The 22,948-nt window shown below is 36.0% G+C and overlaps 2 protein-coding genes across 2 annotated transcripts; one reads left to right on the forward strand and one right to left on the reverse strand.

Annotated features, from left to right (window-relative positions):
• Positions 1 to 7,449: 7,449 nt before the first annotated feature.
• purba (purine-rich element binding protein Ba) lies at positions 7,450 to 10,250 on the reverse strand. The gene has a single exon (XM_051675548.1). The coding sequence runs from the start codon at positions 10,211 to 10,213 to the stop codon at positions 9,281 to 9,283; it is 933 nt and encodes a 310-aa protein (XP_051531508.1). The 5' UTR covers positions 10,214 to 10,250; the 3' UTR covers positions 7,450 to 9,280.
• A 6,106-nt stretch (positions 10,251 to 16,356) lies between these two features.
• On the forward strand, positions 16,357 to 22,683 carry LOC127423954 (histone H2A.V). The gene is made up of 5 exons (XM_051668676.1): positions 16,357 to 16,485; positions 17,324 to 17,401; positions 18,662 to 18,775; positions 18,874 to 19,003; positions 19,112 to 22,683. The coding sequence occupies exons 1-5, from the start codon at positions 16,483 to 16,485 to the stop codon at positions 19,171 to 19,173; spliced, it is 387 nt and encodes a 128-aa protein (XP_051524636.1). The 5' UTR covers positions 16,357 to 16,482; the 3' UTR covers positions 19,174 to 22,683.
• Positions 22,684 to 22,948: the final 265 nt, after the last annotated feature.

A 22,948-nucleotide genomic window follows, 5' to 3' on the forward strand; every position in this document is an offset into this window, starting at 1 on the left:
TCTATTGCTTTTTTCTTCTTTTTCTTTTCTTTTTTTAACGTTTGAATGACAATGTAGACAACATGAAAAGGCACATCTACTACCCTTATAGAAATTTCTCAGCTGCAGAAAACTGGGGAAATTACAGTATATGAAAAAGTTGTCTTCTAATAACAGAGTATTTTGGCAGATTAACATATTAAGAATTTATATAATGTTCTCTCTGAGGATCTATGTATTTTCATATACCACTAATTTGGGCTTCTAAAACTTTCAGATTGTATGTGGGGGACTGTGTTAAGGAAAGAGAGAGAGGGGACAAGCATGTGCAATTTTAGATTCTTTCTGCATACAGCTAACATACACGGCAACACAAAAGCTAAATATAGCCCTGGAAACCCAGGGCAGTACACACAAGAGCTTCTCTGTCATGAGTCACATGATACCTCTGATGCCCTCCTGTGTACTCCACCTCCTCCACTCTCTCTCTCTTTCATCCTATTGGTGTATTACTTCTTGCCTTCAAATCAGAATGCCTTTTCATTTTTGTAGCTTATTTGCAGGTTATCATTTTGTCTGACACTTTTATCCTTATCAAACTACAATATACTAATTACATGGGCCTGTTTTTTTTCTTCTTCTTCTTCTTTTTATACAAACCGAGGGACAAACAGTACTGTTTTAATGTTTCAAAATGGTTTTATTGAAAGTTGTCCATAGAGTAACCTGGTATCATAGAACGTTACTATAGGCCTACCTACATTTTTACATATCTGGGCACATCCTGGTGAAATGAACACTAGAGGTGCTAAAAAAATTACCTTTATTCTCACACAAATCACGAGTAAAACGGCAGATTATCAGTTCATAAACACTTACTTTTTGCCCTGTTCCTCACACAATGCTATCTTATGACATCAAAACACTTTTAATATAGCACATAACTTGTAAGGCGATATATTTTAACGTTTGCATTACATATTCAACTACATTTACATGCTTATTCAAGCGTGATTAAATTGCGCAATAGCTCAACTGATAGTGTGTTACACTTGCAATGCAAAGAACCAGAGTACAATTCCTTAAGAGCACGGAAGTCAACAGGTGAGATGAAAGTGTCATAAAAGCACCGTAAAATTAAAAGGTTGTTCCAGAAATAGCATTTTTCATCTCACATTTGCTTTTATAACACTATTGGTTATAGGTTTAAGGTTTAGGGTAAGGAGGCAAGTTTTGTTGATTTAGATGGAGCATTAACCTTAAAAACCTCATCTGTTTTGGAGAACATTTAACTTGCTTTAAGCGCCACACAGTGGACAATTCACCTCAGAACTGCTGCGATGCATATTATAAACCACATGTCATTTAGCACAAATGTCCCCACATGTTACAATGGAATCTCCACTTAAAATCTGAAGTAGATGATCTTAATAGCTAGAACTAGCTTCACTGTAAACCCTAATGCTCAAAATAATTAATTGTTTTGAGTAGGGAAAAAACAAATCATTCAAATTAGTTCAAATAAAATTAACCTTTATGAGTATTTAGAACTTTCTCTTTCTTTCTTTCTTTCTCATGCTTTGCATGGCTCTTGACAGGGAAGGTAAATGTTAAAATTAAGTGTTATATAATGTGTCTTTGTGCAAGATGAATGTAAAGGGGGAGACTTGTTAGTGTGTAATGTTGTGTTGTGTTATTTAGAAGAGTTTCTGTTATGTTGGAGTTTTTTGGGGTCAAATATATGCTGAATAGTGGAGCTTGAGCTAACGCTGAAGACTGGTACAAGTTAAGAATGTTCTATACTGCTTTTTTAATCAAAGCATAGTGTTACCACTCAACATGCCTTCAGCATGCTAGCATTCACAGTACTAGCCAAGTCTAGCTAGTACTAGCTAGGTTTTCTTGAAGTTTTTAAATTGAGATTACTTGTTAATTTTAAGTACCATTAAATGTATGAGTAAGCTTACTCAATATTTCAAGTTAAGAGCAATCAAAATGCATGAGTAGTATAAAATCACAATCTGACAGTTCTGCTTACTTAAACTTGTTTTTTACTTAAGAATGTAACACACTTGAAGGAAGGGGTCAACAAGCATGTGATTCGTTTTGGATTCTTTATTCAGCCAGCATCATTTGCACAATCATTCACAGACCCGGTCACAGCTAGAGCTCAGTACAATACTGTCAGTCACACCAAAGGTAATGTGAACGACTTCAAACCCTTTTTTTCCTTCTCTCTTTTTCTAGGTCTACTCTGGGATTCTCTTCTTGGCTACTGCCACCTACTGGATACCCATCGCATAGCTGTAAGTATATTACAAATATACATGCATACGCTGAATAATTAAACAACAATTATTTATAATCAAACAGAAATTACAGAAAAATAATTACATAAAGAAATTTGATGTAACTGATAACCTCAAATGTTCTGAGTTCTGCTAACTTATTCAGGTTTACTGTGAACAGTGAATGTTAGCATGCTGAATGCATGCTAATTGGAAACACTATGCTTTGATTAGCATAGCAATTGCTCAACATATAAAGCAATATACAGTAGTGCAATCTGTAATTGTACTTGTCCCTAAGCTCAAGCTCCACTATTCACCATAAGGGTAACCAACAAAAACAGCCCAGTTTCAGTCAAATTTAAGTTCCTGTAAAAGGTCATGTTTATTCAACTCAAAACAATAAAAAAATTCAGGTTACTTTAAAAGTATGAGTTTCTTAATCTAAAAAAAAAAAAAAAAAGAGAAAGTTCTAAATACTCATCAAGTTTAATTTATTTGAACTAATTTGTATGATTAAATTTTTCCCTACTCAAAACAAATAATTATTTTGAGCATTTGTGTTTACAGTGATGTGTCTCGCTCAAGGGTACAATGGCGATAGTTTAACAGGAGCCAGCTGGTACGCGAAAGCTGTGCGTTATGTGTAAACCTCACTCCCCTGGCCTCAAGAGGTGCACTAGTGACTGACACCAGGGCTGTAGCCTTTAACCTCCTCGTTAGCATGCCTGCCTCCCTTGACGCTGGTTTGAATTCCGCTCAGAGCAAATTGAGCAGGACCACTTACAATAGCAATCTTGATTGCCTCTTGCAGGGTTTGAACCTTCAACCTGTGGGTTGCCAGCCTAGACCACTATCCCACACCACCATAATTGTTATTATGTCTACCACAGTCAACTATTAAAGTGCTAAAACTGAGTAAAAAGGTCTTCTTTACTTATAAGCAATGTTTTTTTTCAATACTTAATGGCATAGTTCACCCAGAAATGAAAATTCATCATTTATTCACCATCATGTTGTTCAAAACCCGAATGACGTTCCATTCACGATCATTTTTATAGCAAAAAGAATAAACGGTAACTGAGGTTAACATTCTGATGCCCAATGATTGTAGTTTAAAATGTCAGCATTTGACCTGTTGAATTGGTAGAGGCAGATTTTTTTCTAGTTTGAGAGAATTTTCATGGTGTTCTTAAATGCTGAAGCTAAAATGTGGCCAATGGGAACTGGTTGTGGCTTTGTGCAAAAGGGTAACTGTATTTGCAGAGCATATAAGCACTGCAAGGTGGATAGATGTCTCCCAGGATTAGTGGATTAAGAGCGACTGTTCAGTATGAACCTCTGAGCAAAATCTAAATGAATAACAGTATGGCTGACAGCTGTGTTGGGCAGTTTGTATCTTATTCTTATCTCAGCAGGATATCAGAGAATGTAAAATAATCTCCTAAATCACGGAAACTCTGGCAGACCTGGAATTGCGTACCCTTGAACTGCCTTTTCGCCTTACAGCTCATCAGTGAGAGGATGGGCGAAGCTTAGCACATGTGTGTGAGTGTGTGCGTGTGAATCGTACTATGACTGATTGTGAAATCACGTCAGACGTGGGTCATTGGGTTTATCTCAGTACTGATGCAGTAGGACGTTATGGGACACAGGATTGAAGAGGGACAGTTGTTCAGTAGACCAACCAGGGTCCATGTTAATTTACAGATTTGGCTGTAAAATGGATGATATGCTGCAATGGTGGTTACAGATATTCCATGCAACTTTTTTTTTTCAATCTTTTACTAAGTAAATGAAAGGGAGAGAGGATCATGCTGAAAGCTAGAAAACTGAAATGCAGTCAGAAGGAAAGATGCGTCCAATCATATTTGAATGCACAATGCATTCCATGGTTGAAAAGCAATAGTTATGCAAAAAGGGAGTACATGATTATAAATTAGTATGTCAGTACAGTATCAGGATCAATACAGTGTATTTTATGAGAATTCTTGCCCTTTGACCATGTGAAGCACCAATCAGTTGTAGTTTCTCATAAGTTATTTGGTATTCCTTGCAATTGAGCAAACCACCGGTTTTGTGTGCGTGACTGTGGTCTATTTATTCAGAGTCCTGGGAAAATTCAGGCATGGTTAAAAGGCACATTCATTCTTCATTGAAGACAAAATAACTGCATATCACTTGCATATCAATTGTATAAAACTCTGTGTATTAATTCCAAATGTCAAAGTAAACTTCACAGTCTTGCACAACCAGACAGAGTGTTGCAAAAAACAAACAAACAAACAAAAAAAAATCTCCAAAGCATTTTTGAATCAAGCACATTGGTTTTCTTCTTGGCACTGGCCTTGTTTTCTTGCTACCTCTTCTGGTAACTGAAACTTACATGACACAGGGTGATTCTCACAAAACCTGTCAAGAAAGTGTTCTGGTCATATGTAACCCAAATCATTACAAAGAGAATATGAAATTATATTTTGTGTAAAGAAAATGAAGCCTACATTTAGGACCACTGAGGGCCATTTTTTGCATTGTGACATTATTTTCAGGACACTTAAGCACCTTTTCCCCCTCAATTCTCATTAAGGTAACGCATATGGATATTGTACTTTTTCTGTTCCCATTGTTTTCAATGATGATTCTCATTACTGTAACACAGACGCTTTCTTTACTGTATGTAATGCTTGGCAAGCACCATTAATAAAAGGCCATTTGATTGTAAAAGCAATCAAAAAACACTTACTACACACAAGTCATTTTTATTTGTATAGCGCTTTTCACAATACACATCGTTTCAAAGCATCTTTACAGAAAATTATGCTGTAACAGAATATTATGCTTATATGTCTGTAATGTTTTAAAGGAATATTCTGAGCTCAATCAACAGCATTTGAGGCATAATGTTGATTACCACAAAAATACATTTTAACTTGCTCCTCCTTTTCTATAAAAAAAGCTAAAATATGGGTTGCAGTGAGGCACCTTACAACAGAAGTGAATGGGGCCAGCCTGTAAACATTAAATACTCACTGTTTCAAAAGTATAGCCACAAGACGCAAACAATATGTGTGTTAACATGATTTTAGTGATAAAATCGTTTACTAACCTTTTCTATTTAAAGTTATAGCCAATTTGACAACTTTGTTGCCATGACGATGTAATTTCAACAAACCCTACAGCCTAAAACGACTTTAAAAATGACAATTAATACTACAGCTCAAATAATACATGAGTTTTAACAGAATTAATGAAGGTGCTTTTATAAAATAATAAGCTTAACATTTTTGCCTTTAAACCCTCCAAAAATTAGCCCCATTCACTTCCATTGTAAGTGCCTCATTGTAACTTCGATTTTTGCTTTTTTTTTTTAAGAAAAGAAAGGGCGAGTTGAAATAGATTTTTGTGGTAATCAACATTATGCCACAAATGCTGTTGATTGAGCTAAACTTGAATTGAACCTGGAATATTCCTTTAAGGTGCTCATTGAGCAATTTAAATGAAAATGTAACTGAAAATCATGCTTTAAAATTTATTTGACTTTAGGCCCCCAGTGAGCAAGCCAAAGAAGGTGACTGTGGTAAGGAACTCAAAACTCTATAAGATGATATTTAATGGATAAATAAAACCTTGGGAGAAACCAGGCTCAGCTGGGGGAGCCAGTTCCCTCTGGCAATGTCCAATCTGAATCTGTGAAGTGGAAAAAACTGAGAGTATGCACGATTCCGTTGCACACTGCTAAGAGGTTCTATGAAGTAGCAGTATGCATGATATCAGTATGCATGTATTCTGGAATGTTTAATTCTAGCTATCTAGGGCACCTTCTGTAAACTCTTTTCAATGAATTAATCACTAGAAATCATAATGAAAAATGAAATAGCAGCACAATAACTCTAGTTCTGTTATAGTGCTGAGATGCTTGAAGCTGAAAGTTGCTGTAGGTAAAAGGGATAGTTGAAAATTCAATTATTATTTGCTTATCCCCTTTGACTTTCTTTCTTCCATGAAACAAAAAAGTAGATGTTAGGCAGAATGTTTGCCTCAGACACCATTCATTGCCATTCTTCCATTTTGTGCACTGAAGGAAGAAAGTCAGTCAGGTTTATGAATATGAGGGTGAGTAAATAATGACACAATGTTAATTTTTTGGCAAAGGACTGAACATTATGAATGGCCAGTGATTCACATTTTGTAAAGTATAAAGTTTCCGGATAGTAATTTGATGGCCCCTTGATCACCCACAATGTGTGCTTTATTCGCCTCCCTAAACAAAATTCATCTGTCAATGGTTGCGAAAATGGAATAAGCTAGTTTAAGCATGAACTTGAAAATATTAAGTAAATTCTACATTCAAACATGTAAAAATGTATGCTCTAGCTTGTAAGCAAATATTATTTATGATTTTTTGTTACTTTTACAATGTATCATATTTTATTCCTAAAGTAGAAAATCTTGTCATATTTATTTGCTTATCTGAGCAAATTTCACTGGTAAATAAAAGAAGTACATTTTACTTAACTGTTTGTAGTTGGTGTTCCCAGCTTGTATTGGGCTTAAATAATTAATGAGCTTGCATGGTTTCATTGTTTGATAGATTATTTACACCATTTTTTATTGTTAATTTTGTTGTGTTTGGTAACTTCTTGTTTTGTGCAGTCTTAAGTTCATTCTCTACTCAAAATAAACTATTATGATCTCAAATAATTATCTGTTGATTATTAACGTCATGGTGTTTTGTGCACTAAGTGCTGAGGTCTGTGCAGCTCTGTATCTTGTTTCTATCGCCAGTAATGCAAGTGTGATGTTGTTTCGTAGACTATATAGCATGCTTTGTTTACCTGTGGGAGGCTTCCGTATGTCACGTCTGACATAATTAAACATATGTTTCTAAGGAAAATTCAAAACATGACGTGTTCTAATAAGACGTTTATTTAAACACCACATATATCATATTTGTGAGGGAAAGGGAAAGTTCCTGAATTTAATAAAATTTTTACGTTTAATTTACTCATTTTAATCAATATTGTGTCATAAAGTCAAGTAGATTTTACTTAGATTTACACCATTAAGATTTACTGTGTGCTAAAACTTGCGGAATAAAAATCAATTAAATCTTACTGGTCATTTTTGTTTTCAGTGAATAAGCAAAACACCTTTCAAACCATTTTAAATGCAAACACTCATGTTCTCAGCAAAGAAATTCTATTTATTTTTTCAAAGGAATTTGTGGAGAATTACAGCAGAACACACTTGACTGAACAGCTGCCTTTATCACATTACACAGTACAGACAAGAATGAGGTCAAAACTCATATGGATATTAATTTAAAATTAGTAAAAAATCGCTATGGCTCCCAGGTGGCGTGTATGGCTAATTCTTGTAGCTAAGAAGGCCTGAAAATCAAAATAAAAAAGGCCAGGAAAGGCTTTATTGTTAATAAATGACAAACATTTTACCAGGATTATGCCAAATGCTCCTATTTGCAAATTATGGAATATCACTCCTTTTTCTCTTGTCGATTTAAAAATGTATAACACCAACTCACAGCAACAAGAACAAAATAACAGAGGGAGGTTTAAAACTTCGTCAGGCACGCACAATTTGAGAGATCTAGAAAAAGAGTAGACAGAATGCAGACTTCTTCTTGGAGGTCAGAAATGTAACACCTAAATGTAACTTAGAAATATGGGAGAAAAATAAATACAAACTAAACAGAGTTCATTGTCAAGTCCAGTTTGTATAGTTTACTTCATAATTTAGTTATTTTTCCTACGCTCTTCCAACCATTAGGTCTATAGGAAAGGTATTAAAACTAGTAAGAAATATTCCCCTGTATAATTGCATCCGAGTTTTATGTTTAAGCCTGTTTAGGAAGCATTTATAATTGTTTCTATGCCTATATATAAATATATTTCTGTATATATATTTCTGTATACTGTTTTTAAAAAATACATCTATTTAAACCCGGTTGGGTATTGTTCTACATTTGATTTCCTTTCCAGTTAAGTCATCAAAGCACTCCACATGCTCAATTCAAAAACTTCTAATTTGACAGTCATATGGACTGATATTAACCTACCAGTCTAACGTGGACATAACATTCAACAAAATGTCTACGATCTGGTATTATTCCCTTTTAAAGAGCCTAATCAATCTCAATTATAAATTTAGAAACAGAGAAGTAAATTGTGTACTTTCCAATTTCGATGCACACATTCTATTGAAATTTAGTACATACATTCATCCCTACGTCCAATCAGAGTGATTTGCTCTATCCTGATAAGAAACAGCAGAAAAATAAAATACAATTCACCCCCACCTCAATACTCAGCAGGGTGGAGTACTGTTTCATAGCACCATTTCAACTGTGTTTAGGATTTACATTTTTGCTTGAACTGTATTCTGTGTATAAAAGTTAAACAACCTTTTAAAATGTTTGATCTAAGTCTTATGCATATATATGCATAAGACTTAGATCTTATGCATCTAAGATTTATATATATATATATATATATATATATATATATATATATATATATATATGCATATGCATATACACACATTTTCAGAAAACACTCCCCACCATGTCATTCGGATGCTGGCTTGCTCTCCATAATGGTACAACACCAAAAAAACAAAACAAAAAAAAAAAAAACACTTATAGATATCATTGTAGCTTGATACACTAGCACTACATTTCCTGGTTGAATCATTTATGAACAGTCTTTGAGTTAAATGGGTAAAACATTTTCTTTTTCTTTTCTTGCAAGACATGTGTAAGGGGAAGAACTTCCAAATAGTCTAGACCTAGAACAGCCGCCTGTAATATCCATATATTTAGCCAAACATCATCTATACTGCTTTTTAAACAGGTTTCTCTTACATATACATGACAGTGTTTCTCAGTCAAACATCTTTATTCGCCATAGTTTGCGCATTAAGGTTCGTTTTATGCATGTGAATTCGTTCCTCTCTCTTGCACGGTTCCTGCGATGTGGGAACACCGGACCGCCAGGTCAGTCGTCATCCAAGTCGTCCCCCTCCGACTCCTCGCCTCCTCTCCGCTCATACGTTTTATCTCGATGCCGCTCCTGGATCTCCTTCATCTCCTCGGCGTAGCGAGAGAAAGCTCCCCCGAACTTGCTCCAAGCTTTGAAGGGAATCGTGATAGAGTTTCTGTAACTGGGTTTCACCTCGCTCACCCGCAGAAACACCCCGTACTTGTTGGAGCCCACGTCGAAGAAGAACCGCTTAGAGTCCACCGTGATCGACGTGCCCTCAGGAAGCTCCCCGTAACCCCCGGCGCAGCCACCCCCGGCCAGCTCCTCGTCGTCCCCGCCGTAGTCATCGATAAGCTTGGCCAAGGCGTCGCGGAACTCGATGAGACCCTGCGCAGGAAGAGCAATGGTTTGCCCGGATTGCATGCCACCACCGGGCACACCTCCTCCTCCTCCCCCAAACCCACCAGGCCCACGGTTGACGGTCTGACGGATCCGGAGGAACCTCCCCCGCTGGTTCTCCTTCAAATCGAGGTAGTATTTGCGGTTTTCCCTCACTAGAAACTCGCTCTTCAAGGCCCGTCTAGGCCCGCCGTCCTCGCCACCCGAGGACTGAGCGATCTGCTCCGGGGTGCTTGGCCCGAGCTGGGCGTAGTGCTCAATAAAATCCCCCAGGTAGTCCCGAAACTCCGCCGCCACTGACATGGAAAGTGTCAGCCGACTTTTGGAGCCCCCAGCGCCGACCTCTGCGATCTTGATGAACCTGCCCTTGGAGTTTTGCTTCACGTCCAGGTAGAAGCGTTTGTTTTGGATGTCGAGGCGCTTGGACGCCAGCTCCTGGGTTTCTTGATCCCTCTGGAAATGCTGAAATCCGCTGCCTCCACCCCCTCCTCCGCCACCGCTGCTTCCACCACGCTCACTGCCACTATCCCCATCCGCCATCTTCACCATCACCCAGAGCTGCGTTATTTTTTCCCATCCGTTTTTCGATAGGTTCCGCCTCCTGACCTAATCAGAGGCACGTCTTTGCACTGAGAACGTTGAATGATTGGGCGATTGTTGCAGACGCGTCACTGCCTTGACGACGTCTTGTGATTGGACATTTGAGATGTCACTCACATACTCGCATTCTCCAATTGGACCGTAAACTGTCTTTTAATCTTGTAAACACAAAATACCCATTCTAATTGGCTAGATATTAACCCCACCTTAATATTATGACAGTACCATGGATTTGGCGATGGACAGTTGTGTCGATAATATCAGAGAGTATTTAGCAGAGATGGGCCACTTCTATTAAAATGAATTCATAGTGCATTAACTAATGTTAACATATACAACTTTTGATTTTTAAAATCTATTAGTATGTTGAAATTGACATTAACTAAGATGAAAAAATGCTATAAAAGTATTGTTAATTGTTAATTCATGTTAACTAATATTGTTAACAAATGTTAACAAATAACCTTATTGTAAAGTTGTGTTACTGTATCATTACTTTTATATATGATTATTGTGGTGATATTACAGATTCAGAATGAGCTTTATTGCCAAGTATGCTTACACATACAAGGAATTTGTCTTGGTGACAGAAGCTTCCAATGCACAAACAATACAACAACAAGACATAGATAATAATAATGAATTGATTTAGAATAATAGTAAAGTCATCAAAACTATGGAATAACATAAATGGAACTATGGGAATTATGTTGTGACTAAACAAAATCCAAAATAAATCAAAACTGTGTTATACTTTAGCATCTTCAAAGTAGTCACCCTTTGCCTAGAATTTGCATTTACATGTACTCTTGACATTTTCTTTACCAATTTCTTGAGGAATCACCCTGGGATGCTTTTTAAACAGTATTGAAGGAGTTCCCATCTATGTTGGACACTTATTGGCTGCTTTTCTTTATTATTTGGTCTAAGTCATCAATTTCAAAAACTTTTTTTTTTTAATTAATATGGTGGCATAATTATATTTTTGTCTACAAAACTAATTTCAAACATTTAAGCATATGCCTTCAGATCAAACGATTTTTAAGATCATGAGAAACATTTCAGTCAAGTGTTTCAAAACTTTTGACCGGTAGTGTATATATGTACAATATACAAATCTTTTATATACAGAAGCAAAGGAATGTAATGGCAGAAGAGATTATATGAATAAAAACTAATTTATCCTCAACTGTAAGTTTTTTTTTTTTTCTCTCTCTCTCTCAGTAGTGCTTTACTGCATGTGTAATCTCATGTTTTGACTAGGGGTAAAATATAATAATTTACCAAAAACAATCGAGAAGGACCTGTCTGCAGCTTGCAGAATGAGGCGGGGCTACTTATGGGGCAGAGCTACACGTGTCACCCCGCCCACAACATAGTCTCATTGGCTCGTTCGTCTTTCATAGACGTACACGATAGGAGATGTGGTTGTCATTGCTGGTGTGTTATCATTGTTTGAGAGATATTGAATAGTTGAGCCAAACCATTTGTTTACTTGTATGTGATATTCAGTCCTAAATTGAGGAACAAATCGGGATTTATAAAGGCTTAATCTGTCATGGAAATGTTTTTAAACAAATGCCAACTTGAAAATAATGTATGTGTGTTTTTTGTGTTCGGAGCTCATGCACCGGTACGTCAGTACAATATTAACAGTTATAGCCTGTATGCCTCATGCAAGATTCCTTTTTTTTCCCCTCGCTGTAACAGACTATTCATTGACTGTCGATGGTTTCTGTGTGCATGTCAATTAGAAAGTAATTTTTAGGGCGACGAGAAAACGGAGCACACATTTTTGGAGCGAGGAGGAGAGATAATCGGTTACAATCCTTCAAAGAAATGAATATGAATCAATATAGAATACGAGTGAAAGCACCGCAACTATCTCAAGAATGGCATTATTATTATTATTATATTTTTTATTTATTTTATTGTGTGTGTGTGTGTGTGTGTGTGTGTCTATATAATTTGCGACCACTGGGATGTTGTTGGGGCCAGGGTGGGGTTGGGGATTGGGCATAACAATTTTGGCAAAAAAGAATGGCATAACAATTTTTATCAGTTCATCAGCCTCTTGTTTGCTATTGTTGATGGCATAAATTAAAATGTCTAAATTCCTAAAATGCAGCGTAATCAATAGATCCAGCAGATACAGGCGGCGTGCATAAAGCAAACTTGGTCAATGAAAGAGTCTATTATTAATCATGCAAAATAATCACTCATGATGATGAGCTGTTATGGCAGAAACCAAGAGACTGAAAGTGCATGCATGCTCTCGGTTTTTTCGAGAATTGCCCGTTGCATTCAAGCACATGCCTTATGAACGGGTTTTTGTATACTGTCCCCCAGTATTAGGGTATTTGAAAATACGTTTATATTACATCTTTATAACTTTTGTGAGAATCGGAGTGTAATTTACAGTTAATTTACAGCAGACGGCACTGTTGGTTTTCATAACCCATGTGTTGGGTTATAAATTGTGTATATATATATATATATATATATATATATATATATATATATATATATATATATATATATATATATATTAATATATATTACAACACCGATACACTTTTTTCATTTTCACTCTATGGTGATATTAAAAAAATTACATATTTTATAATTAAATTAATTTCTCTAACCATGATTTATAATGAAGGCTTTGTGAAATTGCATAATTTTTTGATTTACAGATTTGAATGACAGCAGACACATCACAATTTGTTCATCAGTCCATGCGACTCAGTCCTACTACATTTGTTTGAAATGACACGCGAGATTCAACACAATTTCATATCACTTACGAGCCACAGCGCTACAATACAAATTATCGGGCTACACTATTTTAAAACGCATCTCCTCATGTACACCAATAAAAGATGACCGAGCCAATGAGAGTAAGCGATGGGCGTGCCCCGCCAATGTGTTGCCCCGCCCCGTTCTGCAAGCTGCAGCCAGGGATAAATGAAAAAGCAGTACTATGTGTGTTCTCAGTGATGTTTCTTCACCCTGCGGATGGCGCTAAAACCTCAGCTGAGTAACGGACTGTCCCACATCGTCTTCAGGTGATTGTGCTCTCGAATCGCTTGTCGCTGTATTTCTCACTTGTCAATCACTGTACAATCGCTGGCTGTAAATACTCTGCACACAGAGGAAGCTCGGCCGTTCTGCAAGCTTCAAAACGTATGTATTTACACTTTTGGAGCTCATTTTCAGTGATCATTCGCAAATTTGATTTGGCACAGGATTTTATGACGGATACCCTTCCTGACGCAACCCCCGTGGCTGGGGGGCTCTCACTCACACCTACGGGGCAAGAGTCTCCAATTCACTTAACCTGCATGCTTTTGGACTTTTGGGGGAAACCTGAGCACCCGGAGGAAACCCATGCGAACACGGGGAGAACATGCACACACAACTCCACACAGAAAGGCCCAGTTGAGCCGGGACTCGAACCCGTGACCTTTTTACTGTGAGGAACAGTGCTAATCACTGAGTCACCCGTGCTGCCCATTCGGAGATATATATATATATATATAATTTTTTTTTTTTTTTTTTTTTTTTTTTTTTTTTTTTTTTTTTTTTTTTACTTTTACTAAATAAAATCACATTTGTTGTGAAAAGTCGCTTTATTTTAGCAATAATAGTATTTTGATACAACTCTTAACACTTTCGCGTTAGCTGGAATCCATACCGGAAGATTGTTAGCCCCCTGAGATTTGACCGGAAATACGTAAGCTATATTTAAAACTTATGAACCACAACATTATTATTTACACTTTTTTCACATCATGTGACATAATTATGTTATGTGAACTGTATTATATTCTTAAACATCAAACGAATTGTAATAAATTGTGTATTTTGTTTATACATTGTTTATTTATGAAATTTTGGTTTTATGCGATGATTTTATAATTTATCTTTGAATGAAAAAACAAAAAACATTATATATATATATATATATATATATATATATATTATAACCCTGCCCACTACCTTTTTGGACTGTTGCCTTCTGGCCGACGCTGAACCTTCAGGCACAGGAACAGTTTTTTACCCCCAGGCTATCCATCTTATGAACAGTTAAATTGCCCCTTTGAGCAATAATTAATGTGCAATACACAGCTTAGTCTTTTTATATTATCCAACACATCCTACCTCTTCTGCCATTACATTCCCTTGCACTGTACATAACCGATTTGTATTTAGATTTGCACTACGTATGTGTGTGTGTGTGTGTGTGTGTGTATGTATATGTATGTATGTATATTTATTCATATATATGTATATATGTGTATATGTATGTGTATATATATGTATATATATATATATATGTGTGTGTGTGTGTATATATATATATATATAGTGTATTCTATATATACTTTTTTCTTTTCAATATTTATCTATTTTGTCTTATTAAATTGTAATTATTTTTTAAAAGTCTTGTTGCTGTTTTTGTATTGTTTGTGCATTGGAAGCTCCTGTCACCAAGACAAATTCCTTGTATGTGTAAGCATACTTGGCAATAAAGCTCATTCTGATATTTACACACACACACTGGCGGCCACAAATTTGGAATAATGTACAGATTTTGCTCTTATGGAAACAAATTGTAACTTTTATTCACTAAAGTGGCATTCAGCATATCACAATGTATAGTCAGGACATTAATAATGTAAAAAAATTACTATTACAATTAAAAAATAAAAAATGTTCAGAACTTCTTAAACTGCTTCACAGAGTTCCCATCAAAAAAATCCTCCATGTGCAGCAATGACAGCTTTGCAGATCCTTGGCATTCTAGCTGTCAGTTTGTCCTGATACTCAGGTGACATTTCACTCCTGTAGCACTTGCCATAGATGTGGCTGTCTTGTCGGGCACTTCTTACGCACCTTACAGTCTAGCTGATCCCACAAAAGCTCAATGGGGTTAAGATCCATAACACTCTTTTCCAATTATCTGTTGTCCAATGTCTGTGTTTCTTTGCCCACTCTAAGCTTTTCTTTTTGTTTTTCTGTTTCAAAAGTGGCTTTTTCTTTGCAATTCTTCCCATAAGGCCTGCACCCCTGACTCTTCTCTTTAATGTTGTACATGAAACTGGTGTTGAGTGGGTAGAATTCAATGAAGCTGTCAGCTGAGGACATGTGAGGCATCTATTTCTCAATCTAGAGACTCTGATGCACTTATCCTCTTGTTTAGTTGTACATCTGGTCTTCCACATCTCTTTCTGTCCTTGTTAGAGCCAGTTGATCTTTGTCTTTGAAGAATGTAGTGTATACCTTTGTATGAAATCTTCAGTTTTTGTTTTTTGGCAATTTCAAGCATTGTATAGCCTTCATTCCTCAAAACAATGATTGACTGATGAGTTTCTAGAGAAAGCTGTTTCTTTTTTTTGCCATTTTTGACCTTATATTGACCTGATGACATGCCAGTCTCCTGCATACTGTGGCAACTCAAAAACAAACACAAAGACAATGTTAAGCTTCATTTAACAAACCAAACAACTTTCAACTGTGTTTGATATAATGGCAAGTGATTTTCTAGCACCAAATTAGCAATTTAGCATGATTACTCAAGGATAAGGAGTTGGAGTGATGGCTGCTGGAAATGGGGCCTGTCTAGATTTGATCATAAATGACTTTTTTTCAAATAGTGATGGTGCTGTTTTTTACATCAGTAATGTCCTGACTATATTTTGTGATCAGTTGAATGCCGCTTTGGTGAATAAAAGTACCAATTTACTTAGAAACAGCAAAATCTGTACATTATTCTAAACTTTTGCCCGCCAGTGTGTGTGTGTGTGTGTGTGTATATATATATATATATATATATATATATATATATATATATATATATATATATATATATATATATATATATATATCCGTTTGGTGTCTTAATTTTAAACAGAGGTTAAATATTTTCTATAAATCGAGAAAATTTCAGTAGACTTGTTGTCAATGTCAAGTCCCGCCTACCTGTTATCCTTACAAACATCATCGATGGGGGATGGTAGAAGCAAATACATACCGAAATCTCATTGGCCTTCCCGAAATTCGAACCAACAACGCCCGTCATGATTGGCTGATGCTGTCGCTCGGTGTGCCTCGGTCTTTCTCTACTGAAGGGGGTTTATTGTTCCTCCGAGTCAAGAGGCGAAATAGATTAGCCAGACCTCCCCGTATTCAATTCAAGACTACACTTTGCTAAAATGGTATGCTATTTTCATATTTGTGTGTACATATTTTCTGTAGCTAAAACTATTTTCTCCGTTTGGACTACGGCTTATTTTCCGTATTTCTAGATAATTCATTGCTAGCTAACAGCTAACGTTGGCTGGATTTAGCGCTGCTAGCCCGCGCGAGTAGCGCGTGCTAAAATGGTTTAGTTTCAATTTAATTAATCGCGACGTCAGATGCCCCATTTTAAGTGGTTTACAACTTCCCCTGTCTTTGTTATATATTCTAAATGGTTTTGTTCACACGTGTAGTACACTTTGTGTAGGCTAATGGTCACGTGAGCGGGAGTTTTGGTTGGCTTGACGGGCTGTTAATTGACTTATTTGTATTTATCAAGTTGGCAGGTGGATCTGTTTTAAGTTTTTAGGACAATGTTAATTCATAAGAGAGGAGAACAGCGTCCCAGTCCTAATGAATGTTTTTCGATCTTGTCCGCTCGACGGGAAACAATACAAGTTCCGCAAAAAGTAGAGTATTTTCCCCAAATCTGATTTTTAGTGTACCACTAACAGTTATTCTGCATGAGTAATGCATTGCTAATAAATGCTTACTTCGACATGCTTAATAGGTTGACACTATTGCTAACAACGAATTATTATCAATAAGATTTTAAATTTTCATTCCAGTTTGTTTTCTTGTATTGCTAATATACTAATGGAGTTCAAATGTATTAAAAATCACCCAATATTTAGACCTTGTACTGCCAATTATTGTGCCTTTTTATTGCTTTTTGCCTTGCAAAATAATGCAATACTTGGGTTAGTAGAATATACGCATAGGATCTGATTGTATATTATGTTTTTTCTTTTACAGGCAGGAGGCAAGGCAGGTAAAGACAGTGGCAAGGCAAAGGCAAAAGCAGTGTCTCGTTCCCAAAGGGCTGGACTTCAGGTATGCTCTTTCTGTTGTTTGCTTCTTTTGCATTGCCAGGTTTCTAAATAAATGTCCATTTGTTAAATACCCTTAAGTTAGATGGGCAGAAAGCAGTTGTTTGGGTCACAGTTATTTGTCACTTATAAGATGCATATAACTGTCATTCTGCATGTACTGCTGGTATTACTGATACTTTTAATTTAATACGGATCAAATTATTTTGTTTTTAACCTTTGAATGCATGGGAATTTCTCCAAACACTTACATATGAGTCTATAGAGACCCTGCACGTAAATCTATCAAAAATGGATCTACAAAATGTCCAGATGGTATAACATTTTCAAATTATTTTCAAGACAATTAGAATAGAATAAATTAAAATATATTTTGTTTTATTTTTCATATAGCAAAGAGATAATGCAAAAAATAAGGACAAATCTAGAACTGGATTCATTACTTTCACACTGAAATTTCATGAGATGCAACTGGCTGTCAGACACCTATGTAGCTTATGTGTTGCGTAGCTCAATAAGTATTTTCTCAGGCACTTATTGAGTCTAAATTGATGCACAACTTACATTATTTCAGTAGTATACCAAAATGACTTATTGTATATTATATATTATAATATATATATATCGTACTGTTCATGTGTTGTACTTGCTGTAGTTTACTTCCATGTTGTTTCTTCATCAAATTGCAATGTCAAATGTAAATCAAATCGATCACTGAAACAACAGCACCACCTTGAGTAAGAAATAGCATGTATATTATGTATGTGTACATGCATGTGGGATACAGATAACTGATAGGTAATAGACCACTGTTGCACATAAAATCAATGTGATATAGTATTTATTTGTATGAATATAGTATTCATTTCTCTTGTAATAAACTAAGAAATAGATATCCCGTGATGGTAAACTTATATTATCATAATATCATTTATGGATGGAAAAAAACAGACACTATTACATATCTAGGGTCTCAAGTGACCCTATAAACTTTTGGTAGTTAAACCCTTAAAACGTTATTATTTTTTGTGTGTGTGTGCAGTTGTGGCATTTAAAAAAAAAAAAAACTGGTACACTATTTACAAGAGAAAGATTGAGGAATACTAAAGCGGTGTGGGCACAACTCCAAAAAATGGATAAGGTACAGGGGGTGAAATGGGGTCATGGGTATCTTAAGACCTGAGGTATGCATTTAAGGTTTAATATACTTTGATCTAGTTCATGCATTTTAAGAATTGTTGGAAACATTTCTCTTCTCTTGAAGTTCCCAGTGGGGCGTATCCACAGGCACCTGAAGACCCGCACTACAAGCCATGGGCGTGTTGGAGCAACAGCAGCCGTGTACAGTGCAGCCATCCTTGAATATCTCACAGCTGAAGTAAGACTTTACACTTACAGTTTACGCTATAACAAATTAAATTAGCACTGCTTTTTTCCAAAAGCTATGAAATGGGTCTCGTTACATTCTTGTATTAGGTTTTGGAGTTGGCAGGAAATGCCTCAAAAGATCTAAAGGTGAAGCGTATCACTCCTCGCCATTTACAGCTGGCTATTCGTGGAGATGAGGAGTTGGACTCCCTCATCAAGGCAACCATTGCCGGTGGTGGTACGTTGGATTTTCTTGTTTCTTTTATATATTTGTGTGTTGCATGTGTACACTCATCTTTCCAGATGAGGGTGTTAAGCACTCAAGTATGTTGATGTGTTTTCGCAGGTGTGATTCCTCACATCCACAAGTCTCTGATCGGTAAAAAGGGCCAGCAGAAGACTGCATAGTTCCCATTGGGGTTTGCAATGGTGACATGGACTCAAGGACTTGCATTTGGAATGTGTGACCAGATCGGCTTGTGTTAATCCATTCATCCATTCTTTTTTTTTTTTTTTTTTAAAGTTAATATTAATGTTATACTAGCTAACCACAGGTTATCTGATAGAGTTTTGTGTTAATGTTATATTGCCAAAACTAGAATGGCAAATAAGAGCGACCCCCCCCCCCTCCCCCCCCAATCCATCCATCCATCCATCCATCCATCCATCCATCCATCCATCCATCCATGCAAATGTCAGGTATTTTAGAGAGAGACCAACAGGAAGTGTATGATCTTTCCTGCTCTGGAAGTGAAATTGTTTGTTGAATTGGCCAGAGCTATGGAGCTGTTTTATACTAAAATGGAAATGATAAAAACATTTTATACAAAAAAACAAAATATTTACATTTGTCTCCATTGGTTTCCTGTCTTTGGCATTCTGTTTTGCAACCCTTAAAACTCTTATTTAATATTGGTGGGCAAATCAGGATGATGTTTTAATGTGCTAAATTTGAGCTCTGCATTCCTCACTCTGCAAACCAAAGAATTTAAATCAGGATTATTAATACAGAATCCTTTTGTGTCCATAAATGTTTCTTTAAAATGGAGTGCTCGTTATTGAGCATTAGAAGTTTTATGTGTAGTAATATATTCACAGGAATATATATTATTGGTTAAGAGAAGCTGACAAGTATTGCATAGCTTGTGAACATAAGGATGTATTGGTGGATAAATTCAATCAAGGCCATTGCTGAAGTGATTTTACCACAGAAGGGCAACAGCAGTAGAAAAGAAACCTCAATTTCAGTACATTTATTATAATTGTCTATAAGACAGTATTATAAGAAAAGAGCTTGCTACCTTTATAAAATGGAGATGCCCATTAGGAGCCTAAATGGCTTTATAATATAGTGTAATTCCTACAATTCAGTGTCGTTTAGGCTTTAACATTTTGAAAAACAAAATATGCTTTTATAAGGGTCATTGTTTCATCATTAAAGGGACATGTTAAATATTAAGTCATATCGGTCAAGCTAAATTACTTAAAATTCAAGTGTCCATCCGGTTAAATGGATAAATTATCCACTACATGGTCTGTGAATATTGTCTAGCAAACCTATTTGTAAACTTGCATTGCTGATTTTCTGTTAACACATAGAAGCACTCGTTACAAAGAGTAGACACTAGGTGGCAGAAAAGACCACAAATGGAAGCGTCAGACATAAATACGATTTATCTCTGTAAAAAAAAAAAAAAAGAAAAAAGATTTTTAGCGTTTCGAAGTGTGCAGAAGTGTTTGTGCATTGCGTTAAATGCGAGGAAATACTCAACTGGCACAACGGTGATAAAATACAGAATGGTCCATATCCTTCACAGCATCTGACGTGCACGAGCATTCAAAAAGGCATTTATGAATACATTCACTTGGGTATTATGTTTCCTTGCTTATCAGACCTCTATTAGAATCCTTCCAAGCGGTGAACTGCATAAGCTTGAATACACATTGGCTGTCTGCTGTATACCATGTGTTCAGTTGTTTAAAGCACTTTTCCACCCTGAAGTGCATTATTGGTGATCAATACTTAGAGCTGGCACCAAACCATAAATCTAGCTGTAATCTATCACACAATCTCACTACACAGCCATACGTGAACAGACAAATGGTAAAAGGATAAATCAGCAAGAATGCAATCAGTGTAAAATCATAATTTCTCTTCTGCTTTGGGCTTTCTGTATACCTGTAGGCCATTGAGTATGTATTTGTATATTCCATGTCCTAAATGGCAGGTGGAAAAGCCCTTATTTATTGTAGTATCTGATTTTTCCACATTCACCTTTTAGGTCAGAAAGTATTTTAAAGGAAGCGTTTGTCGTATCACACACTTAAAGCATTCATACATGTTAAATGCATAAGATTTGGTAAGCCACTGGGCCTTTATGACTTAAAGTGGCTTGTTGGTGTACTGGCCATGCACAAGTCATTGTTCTGCTGTGTCATGCTGTAAAAGTATAGTTTTTATGCAGTCGATACATGTCTGAATGTGTGTGTAAAAGAGTGTGCAAGATCAAATAGCTTTCAGCTGGGAATTAAAAGGAGATCTCTCACAGGACTGCAGGCTTTGGGTTGTGGGACATCTGCAATGCAGAAGCCTATATATAGCAGGGAGAGAGTGCACAGTGGAGGGGGATGAATGTGGATAAGATAAAATAATATCAATGGAAAAGTTTCCAATCCCACAATAACTATGCTGTTTTCTTGCTTTCATTTAAAATTTTAATTTATAAAATTAAAATAAATGTATTATAAGAAATTATTTGAGCTTGTTGCCCTTATAAAGCTGCGGCATATGCAATATGATAAGACGCCCATGTTTAGTAGCCTAAATGGTTTAATAATATAGGGTAATTCCTACAATTAGGTGACATTTAGGTTTTGAAACTTTTAAAATTAAACATACTTTTGTATCTTTGTTTCATCATTAAATGGACATGTTAAAGATGTTAAGTCATACCGGTTAAGCTAAATGACTTAAAATTCAGATGTCCATCTGGTTAAATGGTCAGGGTAGACGTTCAGGGAATAAATGATCCACTACATGGTCTGTGAATGATGTCTAGCAAATATATTTGTAAACTTACATTGATTATTTTATTTCTGTTAACAAATATTTATAATTATATTAATTTTCCCTGAGTATTCACATAACAGTGTGGAGTTACACACTTAACCTCAGGAGACTCCACATACATATGCGTGGACATTATATTTTGGCCTCTATAGGCTATGCATAATTAAATTTAATATAAACTGACTGATCTCAGTTCAGGAGACTCTAGGCTGTCATTAATGGGTTAAACTTTCAACGTCATGTGACAAAACAACATGGCGCCAATCTCAGCTGAGTTTGTGTTTGGGAGAAATGGCAACAAAACTAAGTAAGTTATCTGGTTAGAAACCTAATTTTTAGGTTTTACATTGAAACCTATTTGAGTGAAAAGAGTAGTCTCGAGTTTCATTCGAAATGCCATTGTAAAAATTTCATCGATTTATAGCGAAACGGCAAGCTGTTGAGCACATTGACCTTGTACGTGGACTAAAGGCTCAGTTTCCTTAAAATATAATATATTCGCTGTTCATTATCACATTGAGAATCAATGGATGCATCCAAAACCTAGAAAATGTTGCTTTCAGAGGCTTTATATGAAGTTAAGATGAAAATACGGTGCATTTCAAACTGTTCTGAATCCAGCGCAGACAGACAGCACACTCGAGGTTAAGCCATTCCCTTATTAGTGAGCAAGGGAGAATCCTTTAGCTTTACTATGCAGCCAAGTGCATTCATTCCTAACATCCAGTCAAAAGTTCAGTTTCAGGCTGCAGATGATAATTGAACCACTCAACATGTTTGGCAGATATGGGGGAAAAAAATCTGACTTTCTGTAGTATTATTTAAAATTTAACAAGGAAAGGAGAAGTATTTGGTCTAATATATATATATATATATATATATATATATATATATATATATATATAACACACACACACACACACACACACACACAGTACTGTGCAAAAGTTTTAGGCACTTGGAAAATGTTGCATAGTGAGGATATCTTCAAAAATAATGCCATAAATAGTTTTCATATATCAATTAATGTCATACAAAGTCCAGTAAACATAAAAAAAGCTGAATCAATATTTGGTGTGACCACCTTTGGTACACCTGGACACAGTTTTTCTT

The sequence above is a fragment of the Myxocyprinus asiaticus genome, chromosome 3 (assembly GCF_019703515.2).
Source record: "Myxocyprinus asiaticus isolate MX2 ecotype Aquarium Trade chromosome 3, UBuf_Myxa_2, whole genome shotgun sequence".
NCBI classification, from domain to species: Eukaryota; Metazoa; Chordata; class Actinopteri; order Cypriniformes; family Catostomidae; genus Myxocyprinus; species Myxocyprinus asiaticus.